At 41.5% G+C, this 19975-nt stretch overlaps 1 protein-coding gene across 6 annotated transcripts in view; it reads left to right on the plus strand.

Moving 5' to 3' along the window:
* WDFY3 (WD repeat and FYVE domain containing 3) overlaps positions 1–19975 on the plus strand; it is a 190098-nt gene that overhangs the window by 135079 nt on the left and 35044 nt on the right. For 5 of the 6 annotated variants that reach the window (XM_076337073.1, XM_076337070.1, XM_076337074.1 and 2 more), the window contains 8 exons: positions 1288–1382; positions 6559–6679; positions 8204–8421; positions 11138–11373; positions 12660–12794; positions 14676–14855; positions 16810–17043; positions 19198–19297. In XM_076337073.1, the coding sequence (XP_076193188.1) occupies positions 1288–1382; positions 6559–6679; positions 8204–8421; positions 11138–11373; positions 12660–12794; positions 14676–14855; positions 16810–17043; positions 19198–19297 (1319 nt within the window). The remainder of the gene's footprint in view (positions 1–1287; positions 1383–6558; positions 6680–8203; positions 8422–11137; positions 11374–12659; positions 12795–14675; positions 14856–16809; positions 17044–19197; positions 19298–19975) is intronic. The other variant, XM_076337071.1, reaches the window with a different exon arrangement.

Below are 19975 nucleotides of genomic sequence, written 5' to 3' on the forward strand. Positions count from 1 at the left end.
TCTAAGAATTAACTGAACTAGACATAGGCAATAATTTTGTTAATGCCTTGATTTGCATATTAAATTCAGCTTGTATCTAAACATGTATGACTGAATGATTAAACTGGCTTAATGTTCTGCAGGTGAAAAGTGAAGGTGCTGTATTGCAGCTCCCTCGTTTGTGTGAAGCACTGAGCACTTTTCTTAAATACCATTGAATATTACTTAAGATGGAATATAATGATACTTCTGGTTAAAATGCAGTTTTGATTACTTTCCCACATGAAAGGTTTAGTTCAAGATTTTTACTTAATCATCACTGTGTAGAAAAATATTTAAGGCTGTCAGATACAGTACTATTAATTCTGACTAATGAAAGTTACATAAATAATTGCAGTTCACATGTACAGGAGTATTTGAAATGCTTTTAAATGAGTTCAACTCCTTGAAAACTTAATTTTTCTTGTTTCCTGTTTCATTATAACGGAAATGGATAAAATATTGCAGAGCTTGGGGGTTCTTTGCATACAAGCAGTCATGTTTTCAGCTTCTCACTTTAAGTACAATTAAAGGTACACTTTAATTGTGTCAGAAGCATCATCCTGAACATCTTACCTGTCTTTGTTTTAATTACGCAGGACAAAAAACAATTAAAGAATAAAACCATTGATGTTATGCTTAAATGGTTACAAACAGATTGTAGAATGCCTATCTGAGCATTTCTTGTTCTCCTTCCTGGAAATAAAAATGAAAAATATTGTATAACTTGGGAAAGGTTATACTAGGTAGGGACCGTTTCAGGTTAGTTCCAGAGGAATATATTGCATCTCCTTTCTTTGAGTAGCACATCATCGTCTTGTCTTAGAAAACCATGACCTTGTGTTACATCACCTCAAGCTATAGGCATAAATGTTGTGCAGAGTCAAGTAATCACTGGTTTTGATGTAATACTTGTTCAGCTGTAATGGTTTGAGAATAATGTTTTGTTCTCCTTTCTTTAACTTGTGGTATTCCTTCTACTAGGACTTGGTGGTTATCTCCCAGTTTCCTTTCTTGAATCCTAGCATTTTCAGGGTCCCTTACATGCAGACTTGTCTGCAAAGATTCCACTAACTACACATTAATTTGTTTTTTGGCTAGTAACTTTAGATGGAGACCATTTTCCTCAATCTTCAGATGTGAGAAAGTTGACGTTTTTGAGTATCGCCCTCTCACTAGTGTTATGGGTTTATATTTAAGGTGAATTCTTGATAGATGAGAGTGCATCTGTCATATCAATGAATGATGTTTTTTTCTGTATGCATCAAGGTTTGGACAGTTCACCTCTTCCACTTTACCTACATTTGCAGTCTGCGAGAAGTTTGTGGTCATGGAAATAAACAATGAAGAAAAGCTTGACAGTGGTAAGCAATGGCATGGCTTAGAAGCAGTAGAAGAGAAATACTTTGTGATCTCTTCGGTGCTTAAATCCTTAAAATGCAGAAGTAGTGTCATTAGCAGTATTGTAATTTTGTTATAATCTGGCTGCCAGTTAGTTGTGGTACGTCAGTTTTCAGTATTGTATGCAAAGCTGTGCAAAAAACCCTGTACTCTTGTTTTCCTTCATTTAACACTGCGTGGTTTTGTTCTGCTTTCTCCACTCGCTCCTTCAAATCAGCTGCGCATCCCTGCTTCTTTGTGGGGAGAGAAAAGACAAAAACAGATTACTAGGTGTATCTGCCTTCCAGGTGTGGAGAAAGTGAAAGATAACTAAGACAGTCTAGTTATTTTTTTAGGCAAAAAAAAGAAGTTTCATAGAATCATAGAATAGTTTGGATTGGAAGTGACCTTTAAAGGTCATCTAGTCCAACCCCGCTGCCGTGGGCAGGGACATCTTCAACTAGATCAGGTTGCTCAGAGCCCCATCCAACCTGACCTGGAATGTTTCCAGGGATGGGGCATCCACCACCTCTCTGGGCAACCTGTGCCAGTGCTTCACCACCCTCAGCGTAAAACATGTCTTCCTTAGATCTAGTTTAAATCTACACCCCTTTAGTTTAAAGCCATTCCCCCTTGTCCTGCCGCAACAGGCCCCGCTAAAAAGTCTGCTGCCATCTTTTTTATAAGCCCCCTTTAAGTACTGATTGGCTGCAATAAGGTCTTCCCGAAGCCTTCTCTTCTCTAGGCTGAACAACCCCAGCTCTCTCAGCCTTTCTTCATAGGACAGGTGTTCCATCCCCCGATCAATTTTGTGACCCTCCTCTGGACCTGCTCCAACAGGTCCGTGTCTGTCTTATGCTGAGGGCTCCAGAGCTGGACACAGTACTCCAGGTGGGGTCTCACGAGAGCAGAGTAGAGGGGCAGAATCACCTCCCTCAACCTGCTGGCCACGCTTCTTTTGATGCAGCCCAGGATACGATTGGCCTTCTGGGCTGCGAGCGCACATTGCTGGCTCATGTCCAGCTTTTCATCCAGCAGTACCCCCAAGTCCTTCTCGGCAGGGCTGCTCTCAATCCCTTCACCCCCCAGCCTGTATCGATACTGGGGGTTGCCCCGACCCAGGTGCAGGACCTTGCACTGGGCCTTGTTAAACCTCACGAGGTTCACACAGGCCCACTTCTCGAGCTTTCCAGGTCCCTCTGGATGGCATCCGGTCCCTCTGGTGTGTCGACCACAGCACTCAGCTTGGTGTCGTCTGCAAACTTGCTGAGGGTACACTCGATCCCACTGTCCATGTCCTTGATGAAGATATTAAACAGTACTGGTCCCAATACGGACCCCTGCGGGACGCCACTCGTCACCAGTCTCCATCTGGACATTGAGCCGTTGACCACTACCCTCTGGATGTGACCATCTAACCAATTGCTCACCCACCGGACAGTCCACCCATCAAATCCATCCCTCTCCAGTTTAGAGAGAGGGATGTTGTGGGGGACTGTGTCAAAGGCCTTACAGAGGTCCAGATAGACAACATCTGTAGCCCTTCCCTTGTCCACTGATATAGTCACTGCATCATAGAAGGCCGCTAGGTTAGTCAGGCAGGCCTTGCCCTTGGTGAAGCCATGCTGGCTGTCTCGAATCCCCTCCCTGTCCTCCATGTGCCTTACCGTAGCTTCCAGGAGGATCTGTTCCATGATCTTCCCAGGCACAGAGGTGAGACTGACTGGCCTGTAGTTCCCCGGGTCTTCCTTTTTTTCCCTTTTTAAAAGTGGGGGTTATGTTTCCCCTTTTCCAGTCAGTGGGAACTTCACCGGACTGCCACGACTTCTCGAATTTGATGGATAGTGGCTTAGCAACTTCATCTGCCAGTTTCTTCAGGACCTGCAGATGGATCTCATCGGGTCCTGTGGACTTGTGCACCTTCAGGTGCCTTAGATGGTCTCGAACCTGATGTTCTCCCACAGTGGGCGGCTTTTCATTCCCCCAGTCCCTGCCTTTGCCTTCTGTGGCTTGGGCGGTGAGACTCGGGCACTTGCCGGTGAAGACCGAGGCAAAAAAGTCATTGAGTACCTCCGCCTTCTCCGTATCCCAGGTAACCAGGTCTCCCGTTTTGTTCCAGAGAGGGCCCACATTTTCCCTTGTCTTCCTTTTATCCCCGACGTACCTATAGAATCTTTTCTTGTTGCCCTTGACATCCCTGGCCAGATTTAAGTCTATCAGGGCTTTAGCTTTCCTAACCTGATCCCTGGCTGCTCGGACAATTTCTCTGTATTCCTCCCAGGCTACCTGTCCTTGCTTCCACCCTCTGTAGGCTTCCTTTTTGTGTTTGAGTTTGTCCAGGAGCTCCTTGTTCATCCATGCAGGCCTCCTGGCGTTTTTGCTTGACTTCCTCTTTGTTGGGATGCATTGCTCCTGAGCTTGGAGGAGGTGATCCTTGAATATTACCCAGCTTTCTTGGGCCCCTCTTCCCTCCAGGGCTTTGTCCCCTGGCACTCTACCAAGCAGATCCCTGAAGAGGCCAAAGTCTGCTCTCCTGAAGTCCAGGGTAGGGAGCTTGCTGTGCGCCCTCCTCGGTGCCCTAAGTAGGATCTTGAACTCCACCATTTCGTAGTCACTGCAGCCCAGGCTGCCCTTGAGCTTCACATTCCCCACCAGCCCCTCCTTGTTAGTGAGAACAAGGTCCAGCATAGCACCTCTCCTCGTTGGCTCCTCTACCACTTGGAGAAGGAAGTTATCATCGATGCATTCCAGGAACCTCCCGGATTGCTTATGCCCTGCCGTGTTGTCCCTCCAACAGATGTCGGCGTGCTTGAAGTCCCCGATGAGGACCAGGGCTTGTGAGCGTGAGGCTGCTCGTATCTGTCTATAGAGGGCTTCATCCTCTCGGTCTTCCTGGTCAGGTGGCCTGTAGCAGACCCCCACTGTAATGTCACCTGTCCCTGCCTTCCCTTTAATCCTGACCCATAAGCTCTCGGTTGGCTCTTCATCCATCCCCAGGCAGAGCTCTGTGCACTCCAGCTGGTCATTGACATAGAGGGTGACACCCCCTCCACGTCTCCCCTGCCTGTCCTTCCTCAAGAGCCTGTATTCCTCCATCCCAACACTCCAACCATAGGAGCCATCCCACCACGTCTCTGTGATGCCAATAAGGTCGTAGCCCTGCAGGCGTGCGCACGTCTCTAGCTCCTCTTGTTTATTCCCCATGCTACGTGCATTTGCATAGGGGCATTTAAGTTGGGCCCCCAATGAAGCTGTCTTACTGGCTGGAGTTCCTTTGTGCTGCTCTTCAGGCGCTCTCCTGCTGACCTGTGTTCCTTCCCCAGGCTCTGGGCATCTGTTGCTGGCCCTGGCATCAAACTGGTAGGAGTGGGATGGATTGAGGTTCCCCTCCCCTGGCATCGGTAGTTTAAAGCCCTCTTCACCAGCTTGGCAAGCCTGTGTCCGAAGATGCTCTTCCCGTTCTCTGACAGATGGACCCCGTCAGCCCCCAGTAGACCAGGTTTCTCAAAGCGAGTCTCATGGTCTAAGTAGCCGAACCCCTGGCTGTGGAACCAGTCCTGTAACCATTTGTTGACTCACCAGGTTCATCTAGCCCTTTCAAACGCCTTCCCTTTGACCAGCAGGACTGATGAAAAAACTACCTGCGCTCCCGAGTCCCTTACTGCTGCTCCCAGGGCTCTGTAGTCCTTCTTGGTAGTCCTCAGACTGCTCCTGGCTGTATCACTGGTGCCCCAGTCAGTTTACTCACTTTAAAGAAACTGAAGTTTCTTTACTGTCCTTCAAGAATGCTTATATTTAATTGTTTTGAGACCATTTCTACCCTTGTTTTCTTAAAGAAAAAAGGCTTATGCAATTGCATTTTCAATCAGTCTCCCCGAACAAAAACGTTTCAGCCTCACAGTGGATGTCACCCAAATAATTAGAAGGGGGTGCCCAAAGATCCTATGTTTCTACATCTCTTGGAATATACTGGTGCACAGGGACAAGTGAGAGAGGAGTGTTTCAGCTTTAGTTAGCTTTATTAGTCTGGTTTCCTGAAGAACAAGGTTTAGCCAGTCTGCACATTCATCATTATCCCCCTGTGCCTCTCCTGTTCCTTCTGAATACTTTTGCTTATTGTGGTCTCAAAGATTATTAAATTCGAGGTTTTTAGTGGAAAAGAGGGAGTGGGTATTGGAGGGAACTCTGGATTGGTGTTCTCACTACAGGTCAGCCGTGGGTTTTTTCCCAGGCTAACCACAGCCTGAGCTGCTTTTTGCCTACCTGGGGGACTGAAGAACCTTGGGGAGAAATTCAGGCTGTGGCAGGAATGGAGAGAGAAGCTTTTGAGGGAAAGGACATGAGACTTTTAGGTTACTGGTCTTCACCAGTTCTGCTGTATTTCTGCCATAGAAGATGCTTTGTGTTTGTGTCTGTGACTTGTGCACAAAACCTTGGCCCAGAAAGTGTCCATTTATCTGTCTTCATTTTTGCACGTCGCCTCAAGTTGCAATTTTTTTTTTTATATAATGTAAAATGTAGTCCTCCTTTGACAGCATAAGGTACAATAAGAGGGATTGACAAAATAATTGTAAAGCTAGTCCTGACCTGCATGTATTGGCTTGTTTTGCAGTAAGTGTGTTTTTCAACTGATGACGAGTTTGGGGGCCTGTCGAAAGAAAAGGAAACTAATTTTTCTCCCCATTTCTTAGATTTGGAGGGAGTTGGGAAGTATCAGTTTTTTTCCTTGGGATTTCTGCCCCCCTTTCCCCCCGCCCCCCGATTGCATAATGCAAAATGTTTATCCAACTACTGTGTTGTGAGGGGGGGGGGATGGGAGCGGAGTGTGTATTTGATTGTTTTTATGTCTCTACCTGCCAGGAGAGACATTAGTTTAGCTAATTTGGACCACCTCAGTTTAGAATTTTTGTCTGAGAAGCTGCGATTCCCTTTTACCCATTCTTCAAACTGACCAAACTCTGTGTGATGATGATAATGGGGCATTTCTCAGCAGTGTATAGCAAGCTGCCTGCACTTTAGCACGGCTCCCTCGTGACCTGAGTGGGATCAGGTTGCGTTTGCTTATGTATGGAATTTATGAATAGCCTTTAAAATGTCCGAGTTCCAAAGGCCTAATTTTCCTTTTTTTTTTTTTTTTTTTTTTTTGTACTTGATGTTTAGGAACAGAGGATGATTTTGGAGGACTTGTTTCAGCTAATCTTATACTACTGCGGAACAGGCTTTTAGATATCCTTCTGAAACTTCTATATACATCTAAAGAAAAGACAACTGTTAATTTGCAGTAAGTACAAAAAATCTTGAGATAGAAAAAGGATATATTTTTTTATTTCAAGGGGGAGAATTATACACCCCCCATTCGATTCACGAGTTGAATTGTATAATTTTATAGGAACTACTGAATGATTTATACAGATGTCACTGAATTAGTTTTGGGTATGCTAGCAGAAATGGAATGCATGATTATTGAGTTGTATGCTGTCAGTTGTGGTAGCAAGAATGATAATACTAAGCAGATGCTGCTGTAACTAACACATATCTTTCAGCTATTGCATTAAATGGTTTTTGTTTTGAATCTTAAAAAAAAAAAAAGTTTAAGACCATAGTTGACAGCATTAGTAGAACCTTATGCTTCAATTTAAGAACAACAAAAGTAAAAAGCAGCAGGAGAGGAAAATACGTAGTAGATCTGGGGGGAGATTGCTTGCTTCTTATTGTTACTTCATGCAAGAAAAATAGCATTTGTAAAATTGTTAATTTTAAAACTTTGAGGGACAGAGAATCACAAGTGAGTAGGATGCAGTGGGAACAATTGTGGATGTCTGACTACATCGATTTTTTTAAAGTTTTGTTATCTGGAGAGCCAGTTCTTTAACCCTCTGCTCTCCTCGCTTACTTCTTGGTGCTGTTTTCTCATAACTTCATGTGTGACTATAGAGAAAATCTGTCGAAAGAGAAAACGTGGTTTTTAGAGAAGTGGGATAGTCAACTTCTCATTTGGTTAAGATCAAATGGCATCAGTAGGGGTTATCTTTAGGATCATTGACCCTAGAATGCCCCTTAGTTCCTTAAAATTGCATATGAGGGAACATGATATTAGTTTAATGAGGCACTAGAGTCATATGGTGAGTTGGAGAAGAGACTTTGAAATGCTGTCAAGTTAAACCTTGACAAAATATAACTTTCAAGCAACTGCCCAGTAGGCTGTATTGAGTCTGTTGGAGGCATTTTGTGGATGTATGGCATATGTAGATTATGCAGTGATTGACTGAGCATTGGTTGACATACAACCCAAATCAGCTTGAGCTTTTCAGCAATACTGCTTTAAAAAAAAACCCAAAACATGTTCTTTCAAATATTCCCAAGCAACTCTTCCCTTAATAAAAAAAACAACCTTCATTTTTTTTTAATACCAGTTTATTAAAAAGGCTTGTGAAAACTCTCTACCTATGTATGGCTCAACAAAAAGTATTTGGAAATTATAATTTGTGGACAAATATTTCCAGTTCATTTCTCCAATTGCTGCTTTTGATAACAAATCTCATGCAATAGAATAGTCCCAGGAGCTGTATTTAGTCTTCCATTTCTGCTAAACAGATACATTGTACATGTTCCATTTAACAAGATTTGGTGAGCAACATTTCTTGTTGTGTAGTAAACTTACCTAAGAATTCAGTTAACACTTCGGTAGATCTGAATTTTCTCTGATCTTGAAGTTTGTCCTGTAGAGGAGGACACTGATTTTTGCTGTCTAGTAGGAAACTAAATGCTGTAAAATGTGACTTTTTTTTTTTCTTTCTTTAATTAGGGCTTGTGAAGAACTGGTCAAGACACTGGGTTTTGACTGGATTATGATGTTTATGGAAGAACATCTGCATTCCACGACTGTCACAGCAGCCATGCGAATTCTTGTGGTCCTGTTGAGTAATCAGTCCATCCTTATCAAATTTAAGGAGGGTCTCAGTGGTGGAGGCTGGCTTGATCAGACAGATTCTGTCTTGACCAATAAGATTGGTACTGTGCTAGGTATGGCATCTCAGCCCCCTCATGACAAGGATTGCGCGGGAGCACGTGTGCGTGTGTGTTGAGGTGGGGGTTATTGTATGAATACTGTCTGGCAGTTGCGTCCTTTCTGTTACTGTTGTCTGTGCTGTGATCAGATGCCTCTGCACTTTGTTTTTCTTACAACTAAGAGTTAGATTTCCTAGGCAAAAGGGAGCGGTTTTACAAAACTGCCCTTCAGTTGACGTTATACAGATTTCATGGTAGTTCAGTATTACCTCATCATCTGCACGAAGCCTGTGTAGCTAATCAGTTTTTTCTGTTACCATCATGGTAAGGTTAAGTATGTCCTGTGGGCAGGCATATCTGAGCTAGATGCAAAGGCATCATAGCGTAGCACCATATGTACATAGCTAATAAAGATTCAGTAAAATTTACTCGTTTGTTTACTTTTATTAGTTAGAGCATCATGCGGTGTTATACCTGAGCTGCTTTGTCTAGTGAGTTCTGTGCCAATTAGATTTACCAGTTTGGATTTTTGCTGTCTTGGGAATTTGTGTGTTTGCAGTATCATCTCAATCTTTCTTTCCCTCTCCAGCGTTCTTCTGCACACACGCACGCTCATGCTCTGTCTCTTATTAAAGACTTTCATTGTAGGTTCTTAAATGCAAATTTAAGCCTCATTTATCTAGGTTATCAGACCTTCCATTACCCTGTGTGATCTAGAATTCAGTGTATAAGGCTTTAGTGCTACAGGACCCATTTTGAACATCTCTAAGCTGTCTGAAATGCATCGCCAAGTGTCTGAAATAACGGATGTCAAGTCAGTGTAGACAGGTGTAGTGGCAATTTCCCATGGACCTTGATTTTTTTAGTCAAAATAAGGTAGTGCTTTACAGATGAATGTCCATTCAGACCCTGATGCAAACCCATTGACATTAAATGGGAGTCTCTCACAAGCTTGAGTAGGCTTTAGATCAGGGCAGTGGTATTAATAGTACTTTCAACTTAACTGTTGTTTCTAAAATGACTGTACAAGGAGCCGCCTCTCTCTGTTGCAGCACTATACGATCTGTTTCTGCGCTAAAGATTTTTCCGAATTGGTTTATTATAAGGACACAATTGTGAAGTGTTGTTGAAGTGATCTTACTTCAGGAAGAAGGCTTTTCCTGAAATGAAAATATAAAGTCCATTTTTTTTCTGCTTTGTCTCTTTGAAATCTATCAAAGTAGCTTATGCTATCTTGTTATTTTTTGCATAAATAAAACTGTCTATTAAGTCTGTCTATTTACAGTGGTTTCCCATAGTATATCCCTCAGGATATTCAACTAGGAACATAGGATGGTTCTTTGCGTTATTAATGAATTAGGAAGGTTAAGGAAAACAGTTTTTCTGAGACCATATTACACGTGCAAACATTTATTGTTAACACACTATAGCATCTGTTGTTTGGCTAATTCTGATTAAGGTCCTGTATTTTATTTAAGAAACAATTTTTGCACATGCATGTGCCTTAAAATTTGAAAACCATTGATATTTTAGGAAATTGGCTGTTGTTTATTCAGTATCCACTTTAAATGCCCAATAACATAAAAATCTTCAGTCACAAAATCTTTCTAAATAAGATTTTGATTTACAATCACATTTGGAGAGGATTTATAGAGTTTTCCTATTTTTCTTATTATAGTATCACTTTAATTGAATCCAAGCTAGACTGTGACCAAACAGATATTTTTAAACTTGTGGCTCATCAAATGATAGTGACAGATTATCTCATTTTCATACCCTGTGTTTTTTAATAAATTATAACACATTGGCTCCAAGATTTCTCATGAAACCAAATACGAGCCATTTTTGTTCAAGATTACTGATGGAATTCCTGCAACTTTGTAGAACAGATTTCATTAGTCTGATTCCTGGGAGATGTTTTCTGTTTAAAAAGTCAGTTTCTGGTGGAAAGAAAATCTGTATTAGAGCCTCAGAAAAACAACCTGGTCTCTGGCAGTGTCAGAAGAATGGCTCACTATCTGTGCTGATGCGGAGACTGAACTGTCTTCCTGCCTCCTTCCTCACTTGAAAATAAGTGCTTCTGCCATCCCAGTGTATTTTGGGGGGTTTTTTTAATAGGAAAATGAAATACCTAGGTAAAAGCAGGGTCACAAAATGTGAGTTTTGTGCCTCTGGCAGCACTTAAGATAAAATAAGAGCATTTAATGTTTCATACCAGCTGATTAATCAGTAACAGAACAGCTGAAACAAGATGTCCCTGAGACATCTTTGGAAACGAATTAGCTGCCCATCGACTTAAATGGGCCATGGGATTGCTGCTTGGTAATATAAACCTGTATCTAAGATTAAGGTGATACATCCCTCTCAGACAGCAAAATATCTTTTTTCAGAAGCTTGGGTGTTTTAAAAGTCTGAAATTGTGGTCATGGTCAGAAAATGGATCTGTGTGTATATGCAGTAGCATTAGGCAATCTGTATGGAGCAGTGTCATCTATGTGGTACTGGAGGGCAATAATTTCCTTTTTTTTTTTTTAATCAGAAAAATGAGACATCTGAAGCAGAATTGTGTAGTATGTGTGTGATAGTCTGTATGCACACATTCATTTTTTTTTTTTTACAGCATTCACTTCTGAGGAGGTACCCTCTTGAGTTCAGTACTTGAGTAAGAGTGAGCTTCACAGGCATTTCCCTATTAAGATTGTTGGCTTTTTGTATTTTTTTTTCATCTTAGGGTTCAATGTCGGCAGGAGTGCTGGTGGCAGATCAACGGTCCGGGAGATTAACCGGGATGCTTGTCACTTCCCAGGCTTTCCTGTTCTGCAGTCCCTTCTCCCAAAGCACACTAATGTACCTGCACTCTATTTCCTCCTCATGGCCCTTTTCCTGCAGCAGCCAGTCACTGAACTGCCCGAAAACCTGCAGGTCAGTGCACCTGTCATCAGCAGCCGATGTAAACAGGGTTGCCAGGTAGGGATTATCTAGTAAGATGTAAATGTAATTCTGTCTGTCATGAAAGAAAATAATGGAATAACCAGGCCCCCTCCTTCTCTGCAGCTGACTCACAGTCACGATGTGGTGTTTAGTGCTGAGCTGTTTGGGGTGGGAGGACAAGGTACTGTGGGAGTATGTGGAAGCCAGCCTGTTATGGCATAGCTGTTGTTGGTGTCTTTCTGGTCTGTTTTGGGGTCAAATGAGAAGCAGATCCCTGTTCAAGTTGGCATGGTGTGGGCATTGAAGGGGACATAATTTTTTGCTTGCTTTCCTTGTTGTTTTGTTGGGGGGGGGGGGGTGTTTGTTTTTTTTTTTTTTAAGAGTGGGGAGTTGCTGTGTTAAAGAGAGTTCACGAGGTTACAGACAAAACAAGGTAGCTTTTATTTCAGAAAGTCTCTGTGGTTTTGTAGGGAGGCATCTCAGTTGTTGCTGGAAAACTTTTATTGTTCTTATTCTGAACAAGTTGATTTTTTGCACTTGTTTTAATTGTATGTAAATGAGTAGATATTATATGGCCTACAACAGAGTCCTAGGAAGCCTTAGCATAGTGCTTTATGGAGAAAAGCCACACTCCAGATAGATGAGGTGCCTGTTTAGAATGGATGCAGTGCTAACTTTTATTTATCAGTGGGAACTGGAAAGTAAAAATTTCAGACCGGAAGGTATTCTGCCTGCCTGTTTTTTTACTTGACAGCACATTCAGCACTGTGCTACAGTGAAGTAGAGGCGTGAAGCTCACCTCCTGCTTACAGCATTGAAGTATGGCACTGTTAAAATCAAACCTAAATTCAACTACTTAAAATATTTAGCAGTAGCACTCTTAATGCTAGAGATGGGCACTTTGTCCTTTTTTATTTTTTAATTGATTTAATTTTTTGGACTTGCTGGAAAATGCAACTTGGTTGGTTTGTTTTGTTGATTTTTTTTTTTCTGTGGGATACCATGTGGGTTTTACTGCTAGAAGTGAGTGAAGTAAACTGAGGTGATTGTGCAGCACTTGTGCTGACAGATCTCCTCCTGTTTCAAAACACTTAAATACTTTGAGAAGGTGAGAGTTGCAGTTATGTTAGCCTATGGTTAGAAGGAACTTTCTTCAGTGACACGTGACCTTCATAGGAAGCTTTTGGGGATAGTTTGGAGGACGTGAAACAAATAATTTTTTAGATACTGCCAAATGAGCGTGTTGTAGGTATAATAAAAAGCAGTATCAAATTGCAGAGGGTTATTTCATGTTTTCTTTTTTTCTCTTTCACCTCTTACAGTTTGATTTAGACTCTATTTGGACATTCATATTTGGAGTTCCTGCTTCCTGTGGCACCGTTACCTCTTCAATACACAGTGTTTGCACAGAAGCTGCCTTCTTGTTATTGGGAATGCTGAGAAGCATGCTGAATTCTGTAAGCATAAAAAATTTTGCTCATATTTTAATATACAGAATTGTTCGAGTTTGCCATGTGGTCAAAAGCCAAATTAGAAAAGTTGAGGTTTTGTTAGTGTCACGACAAACCCAGCTGTGAGTTAAGCTCATAATACTTGGGTGAAAACCATCGTTGTCAGTGGGTTATTCTATCTTACTTTATTTTTCAGTATCCGTAGAAATACTAGTGGCTACAGAATTAATGCTGCTTTTTCAAAAAAAGGCTGGGCTTTGTGTTTTGCAGCAATTAAAACAAAACAAGAAAGCAGAAGGATAAAATGCCCTTGGCAGAGATCACTGAATTTCTTTCCTGATTAACATCGTGGGGGAATGTTTGAGACACTATATTCCATCTGCTCAGAGATATGCGAGTTGCAGGTTTCATGCATGAACCTTCCGCATGCAGAGAAGTCCCCTGACTATTAATAGCCACATGCTGGAGGAAATTAATTTACTGCCAGAAAAATGTGTCATCTTCTCATCTTTGAATCTAATGTCAAGAGTAGTGAAAGTTTGTTTTTCAGTGGGAAAATTTTGTATTTCCTTGGAGCCAGAGTGTGTTATCTGCTGAAAATTATCTCATGAAATGTTTGAAAAGCAGTACCTGTTTGGTTGTCGCCTGTTTGGTTGTCGTGTGCTTGTGATATGCTCTGAGAAGCATTGCTTGAGTGTCTGTCCTATGTTAACATGTTCAGAAGTGTCTTCTGGACGTGTGTGCTGGTTACATATTCGTGACCTGCTGCGGTACACGTTCCTATTGTCACATGTTCTGTCTCTTGCTGGTGATCTGTTCTGTCATGTGTTTGGTCCTCACCTGTTCGGACACATCTGTGACATGCTCAGAGACATATGTTGTCTCTTGCCTTGCTGTCTTGTGCTGTGTCATCAGGTGTATGTTCAGATGTGCCATCACATTTTGGGTTGACATGAGTCCGGTCATGTTTACCAACGTGTTTTGAATCATTACATGTTAGGACACGTTTTGTCTTATGGTCAGTCATGTGTTGCAAATATGGTCAGTCTCATGTTTGTGACGTGCTTGAACACATGCTCAGGCATGGGTTACTGTCATGTGTTAGGCTGCCATGTTATTGCTGTGGGTTTATCACATGTTCAGTCATGTGTCTGGTTACATTTCATCATGTGGTTGCAACTTGTTCCAGCCTGTTTTATTATTACTTGTCCTGTTGTCATGTTTGTCATGTTCAGCTACATGTTTCTTGTGCATTTATGATATGGTGACATGCTGCCGTGTGTTCAGTCACATGTTTGTGATGGCTTGGACACACTTTCTCTTATCACATGTTCTGTTGTCACCTGTTGCAGGCACATGGTTCGGACATGTGGTTTATGTGTTTGTTAGAAGTTGGTGGCTTGTTCAGTTGTCATGCATTCTGGAGGCAGGATTAGCCATGTGTTTGGTCACATGTTTGGTCAGGTGTTCATCGTATGGTGACATGCTCAGACACGTGTTCTGTCACATTGGGTCAGGTTTGTCACATGTTGGTGATGTGCTCGAACACATTCTGTCATTGATCAGATATTAGGTCACATGTTCGGACACTGTGTCTTCAGTCATGTGTTCTGACAAGTGCTCCAACATATTTGACATGTTCTGGATGTGTTTTTCACACTTGGTCATGTGCTTGGCCTTATGTTCAGTCACTTATTTCTGCTCTGCTTGAACAAGTGTTTGTCCGTGTGGTTGATCACATTTGGCCTCATCACGTGTTACATTGCATGTTTGACCATGTGTTTGTATATTTGACCCTACAGCTCCTCTTCCTGCAGCTCCTTTCTGAAATGAGCATTCTTCAATTAGTGCCATCTGTGCTAATGTGCTGTTTGTTTTTCAACCCAGCCTTGGCAGTCAGAGGAAGAAGGCTCTTGGCTTCGAGAATATCCGGTCACCTTGATGCAGTTCTTTCGATATTTGTATCACAATGTGCCGGACCTCATTTCCTTGTGGATGAGTCCAGAGTTCCTGTGTGCGCTGGCAGCAACAGTGTTTCCTTTCAACATACGACCTTACTCTGAGATGGTAGGAAATCCAACTAGTTAGCTGTTCTGTTTTTCCCCTGAATGTTACTTTTGAGGATTTATCAATTAACAGTCATACAAAGATAAAGCTCTACTTACCCTGCAGAAAGAGGTAATTGTAAAGGCTGGGCTGGACGTTTTTGCACTTGGGTTTTGGAACGCAGAAGTACACGGTCAGCTGAAGGGCAGTTGCTGTGCAGTGACAGCTGAAACTTCATTTTAGGGGGAATGTATGTGGTTTAGTTGTTTTCTAGTGGATCAATTTTTTCCCTCATATGAACAATGTTAGCTCAGATTTACAAAAGCAAAAGAGGCTGTATCATTCTCCTGCTCTGGAGGATGTGATAAAATCTAAAACTTCTTTTTTCCTCCCACTTCCCATTTCTTCTTTTGTGGCTTAACCGCAAAACAGTGTTCTTGTATTGCCTGGAACTACTGAGTTCAAGCCAGGAGAGGGTGTGAATTCAACTTTGCTTGCATTGCTGCCTGAAGTATTCTTTGAGCTAAGCATCGTTTACAAATGATACTATTTCTAGAATATGAATGGAAAGGAAACAAACAGTTATTGTTAGCCATCGTCTAAAAGTAATTTTACTAAGAACATGGAAGGATAGTTGGGCTACAGGCTGGCAAATGCTAGAACTGGGAAGGGTACGATAAAATACTTCAGGAAATACTTACTGGTGGCATGTTATCTTTTTGTTGTCAATAGAAATGGGAGATCATTTTTTAAAGGTGTGTGCTGATGAGTCTCTCATAAAGATAGTTTATTTTGCTTTTTAGTTTAACTTGCACTTGAAGTAGATGCTAGGAGCTTGCTCTCTCAAAAAAAAGTGCCACTTATAAACTGGTAATGTTGATTTGGCATTCAGCTGTAAAGAGTTTAGAGGAGCTTTGTGTCTCTGAGCAGGTTTTACTTTAACTACTAGGTCCCTTGAAACTTTGTGTGGCTGCCTGACAACTTGAGCTCTTTGCTGTTTGAGGGCTCTCTTGACTCCAAATCAGTTTGCTCCTCCAGCATTTCCCTCTGCCCGAATGTGTCGAACTAATCAATCCTTTGTGAAATAGATGAATAACAGCCAGGTTCCCACAACAAAATGCTATAGCCCAAATTCAGCCTTGAGAGAAAATTCCTAACTGATCTTTCAGCCTTTCTGAGATTTGCCATTAAAACCAGAAGGACTACGTGTTCAGGCTTCTCTTCATTTCTTGGGAAAACTCTCCTACTGAATCAGACCAAATGTTCAAAACATTTGGTTACTTCACATGTAAGCTGGTGATACGATAAGCCTGTTGAAGGAAATCATATTGTCCCCTTTGCATTTGGAGGAGGGCGTTAGATAAAAACAGTCAGTCTTTTGGATCTGACAGCTTTCGTTACTGTTTGCACTTTTGTTACAGTCCTCCTTAAGAGCTAGCCCCTCAAAGGTTCTTGTTCATCAGAAACAGGAAAGCTGTAGAGACTTTTTTTTTTTTTTTTAGAGACTTTGGGAAACTGGCTTACCTGTAACTGCTCTGATGAAGGTGGTATATTAAGAAAAGAAAAGGCTCAGTACCTTTTTTGTTTTCTGTCATGTGAGCTTCATAGCCTTTTTTAGCTGGCTTCTGTCTTGATTTCATTTTAACTGCTTTAGTTAATTTTTTCAAAACTTTTGTTCTTTGCAAAGTATCTAGAAATTGCCCAAGTACTTCTTGGTAAGTGAATCTCTAGCTCACGTAACTTATGCCAGTCTTCACTGATTACTGTTTGCTTTGGGAATACAAAAGTAGAATTTGGATGTTTCTCCTGTTGTGTATTAGGGAACTGATCCTGAACATAATAATCTTGTAAAAAGGCTTCTTAAGAAGCAAAATGTGAAGTGAATAGCCTTAGAAAGGCAAGTAAAGAATAGAGTAGCAAACAGACTGCTGTTAATTTGCTGACCTCTAGAGTTCTAATATGCTGTTTTTCACAGGTCACTGATCTTGATGATGAAGTTGGGTCCCCAGCTGAAGAGTTTAAAGCCTTTGCAGCTGATTCTGGCATGAACAGGAGCCAATCAGAATACTGCAATGTTGGCACCAAGACATACCTAACCAACCATCCTGCCAAGAAATTTGTGTTTGACTTCATGCGTGTGCTGATAATTGATAACTTAAGTCTCACACCAGCCAGCAAACAGACTCCACTGGTAGATCTTCTGCTAGAGGTACAGTTTCTTTGGTTTTTGTGTTGTGTCTTGTTTTTGTTTTTTGAACTGTGACACTTTATTCCCTAATATGTTTTCCTCTGCTTACCTTTTGAAGTTAAGAGGAGTGATGGCCTGGGATTCAGTAGAATCCTGTAAATTGTCATGAAATAAGAGGGGGGGGAAAAAAGGAACACTAGTGTCTCATAAATAGTAGTTTGCTCACCTTTCTTTAACAGCTTGAAAAAGCTAAGAAAGCAAACGCAGAGGGTTTATCTCAGCCTTCGTTTGAGAATGTTTTCTGGACTTCTCCCTGCCTGCTCCAGCATTTGTGTATATTGGTGACCATCTCAGGTGCTTGAGCTGACAGTCTGCATGCTGGTTACCTGGCTTTTTTTCTTGCTGTGCTCTGTTCTCCCCTCCACACCACAGCCCTACTACCGCTTTTGTTTGTGGGCTCCTTAACTTTCATTTGGCCAGTGAAATGGCTCTGTTAGTTGCTGAGCACGCCATGTCAATGTTTTATTTCTATTTTGTGCTTATTTTAGAGAAGCCATCATCTTGTTTTGGCATCTTAGCCAATACCTCCTTTTGTCTGGAAACAGGTAGTGGATCACAACCCTAGATGTTCAACAGTGCAGCGTGAGAAGTTATAGCTTTCTTCAAGTTTTATTTTTGTGGAATATGATTCATTTGTTAAACACCTTTCAGACCACGACAGCTGTATTTGTTTTGTTGAAAATATAAAATCCCTGCAAATCCCTGCAGAAATATTAAGGCTTCTGTTTTACTCATATTAGATAAAAAGAAGTGGCAGACTTATGGTGCTGTATGCTATAAAAAGTCACAAAATAACTGTGATAGAATCATAGAATCATTGAGGTTGGAAAAGACCTCTAAGATCATCGAGTCCAGCCGTCGACCCAACACCACCACCCACTAAACCATGTCCCTAAGCGCCTCATCTACTCGTCTTTTAAATACCTCCAGGGATGGGGACTCCACCACTTCCCTGGGCAGCCTGTTCCGATGTTTAACCACTCTTTCAGTAAAGAAATTTTTCCTTACATCCAATCTAAACCTCCCCTGGCGCAACTTGAGGCCATTAAATGTTATCTTCCTGTAAATTATCTTTTAAAGCTTGTGACACCTGCAGAAAACATCCTTCTGTTAATGGTGAGGCAGGGAATGAGGAGTTAACTTGCCCACACCTTCTTCAGACAGTGTATTTTGAAATGTTCTGTTCATGTCAATTCACATTCTCTCTTGACCTACCTATTTGTGACCTCGTCTATGTGTTGCTGAGTCTCCCTGATTTTTTTTGATAGCTGCAGGAATTTTGGACTGTGCTTGTATATTTCCTAATGAATTTCCTGGGGCAGTTGGGTATCTCTTTGCTGTCACAAAGCAAAAAATGAATTGTCAAGAGATGCAGTTATATGCAAACATCAGGAAGCATATTTGAGGCCATGTTCAATTGGTTGCAGTTGCTTTACTGCTGTTTTAGTATGTTATCACTCGTCAATGTTAATTACTGGCCCCTTAGCATAAACAGAGGACTAGGTATGTACATGCTGCTAAACTGTTACAGGGCAAGACAAAGCAGGTTCGCTTAATGTTACATTGCTTTGTAGGACTGTTTAAGCGGATCATTCAGTTAGGTATGATTATGTATGCATTGAAAAACCCAAGGTGATAAAGTGGTTTTCCCCTTTAAGTACAAAAGAAATTAGAAAGTCTTAGCACATCCATCTATTATATGACTATACCAAGGCTGCTGTAGTAATATGCAGAACCCCACATAGAAGTGATGATAAATTTACATGTTTGATCTGCCCTGTTTACTCTTTTTTTTACTGAAGGAGGTGACTATGTGAACTGATGAGGTTGCAGTTTAACCACGCACCTTTTCGGAATGTGTTCTTTTCTTGGCAGAAGATAAATTTACTGGATTTAAATAGGCATAATGCCTACTCTGTAAGACTGCATAGAGCCAATATATACTTGATGTGCATTTTTAAATTTTTAGATAAAGCCAAGACTTTTTACTTGAGACAGAATGTTAAGAGGAAAAAAAAGATAGGTCAAAAGAGCTGAGAAAAGAGAAATTCACCTAGAACACACCCCCCACCCCCCTTTTTTTGCTCACTCAGAGTTATTCATTACTTTTATCAGGCTTCCCCGGAAAGATCAACACGAACACAGCAGAAGGAGTTTCAGACATACGTTTTGGATGGAGTGATGGACCACTTACTTGCAGCTGATGTTTTATTGGGTAATATAGCAAAGTTTAATTATCAATCTGTTGATTCGAGCAAAAGGTTTTGATTATTTAACTTTTTCTTTATTAGTGTCCTCTTTTGTTACAACTTGATTGTCTTTATATTCTTTTCTTCCTGCCCTTTCCTTTCCTTTGATGTGTAAATGGTGTTGCTGTGCTTGCATGTTCCCTCACTATCTCGATTGTGCCAAAGCTGTAAAAAAAGGTTATTCAAAAAAAATATATGGGATGAATCTTTTGGATATGTAAGCCAGAAAAATTGCAATCATATCAAAAAGAACTGAATGAAACTGGATGTTGCATCATCTCTCTTGTCCTTCTTGTCTTGGTAGAGGATCTGGAGCTTTTGTCAATTTATCATGGGTGGGACTTTGGTTTTTAAAAGTTAGCTTTGTTTCTGTTTCCTCCTACTGTAGTTTTATTATGAATGGAGCACCCCAGAAAAAGCCTCTGGGATTAACACTCCATTGATCCAGTTAATAAATGGACAGGAAGAGAATTAGAAGCTTGTAGCTTGGATGTCAGTACGGTGGGCTGTCCCACCAGAGCATGGGTTTAGATGACTGTGAAGTGGCCTGTAGGAATATCGCTGCTCAGGTGCCCAATCGGATTTCATGGTGGCCTGCTGGACTTCCCAGGAGCTCTCGGTCTGCTCTGTCTCCGTCCTAGATG

This window comes from Aptenodytes patagonicus, chromosome 4, assembly GCF_965638725.1.
Source record: "Aptenodytes patagonicus chromosome 4, bAptPat1.pri.cur, whole genome shotgun sequence".
Classification (NCBI taxonomy): domain Eukaryota; kingdom Metazoa; phylum Chordata; class Aves; order Sphenisciformes; family Spheniscidae; genus Aptenodytes; species Aptenodytes patagonicus.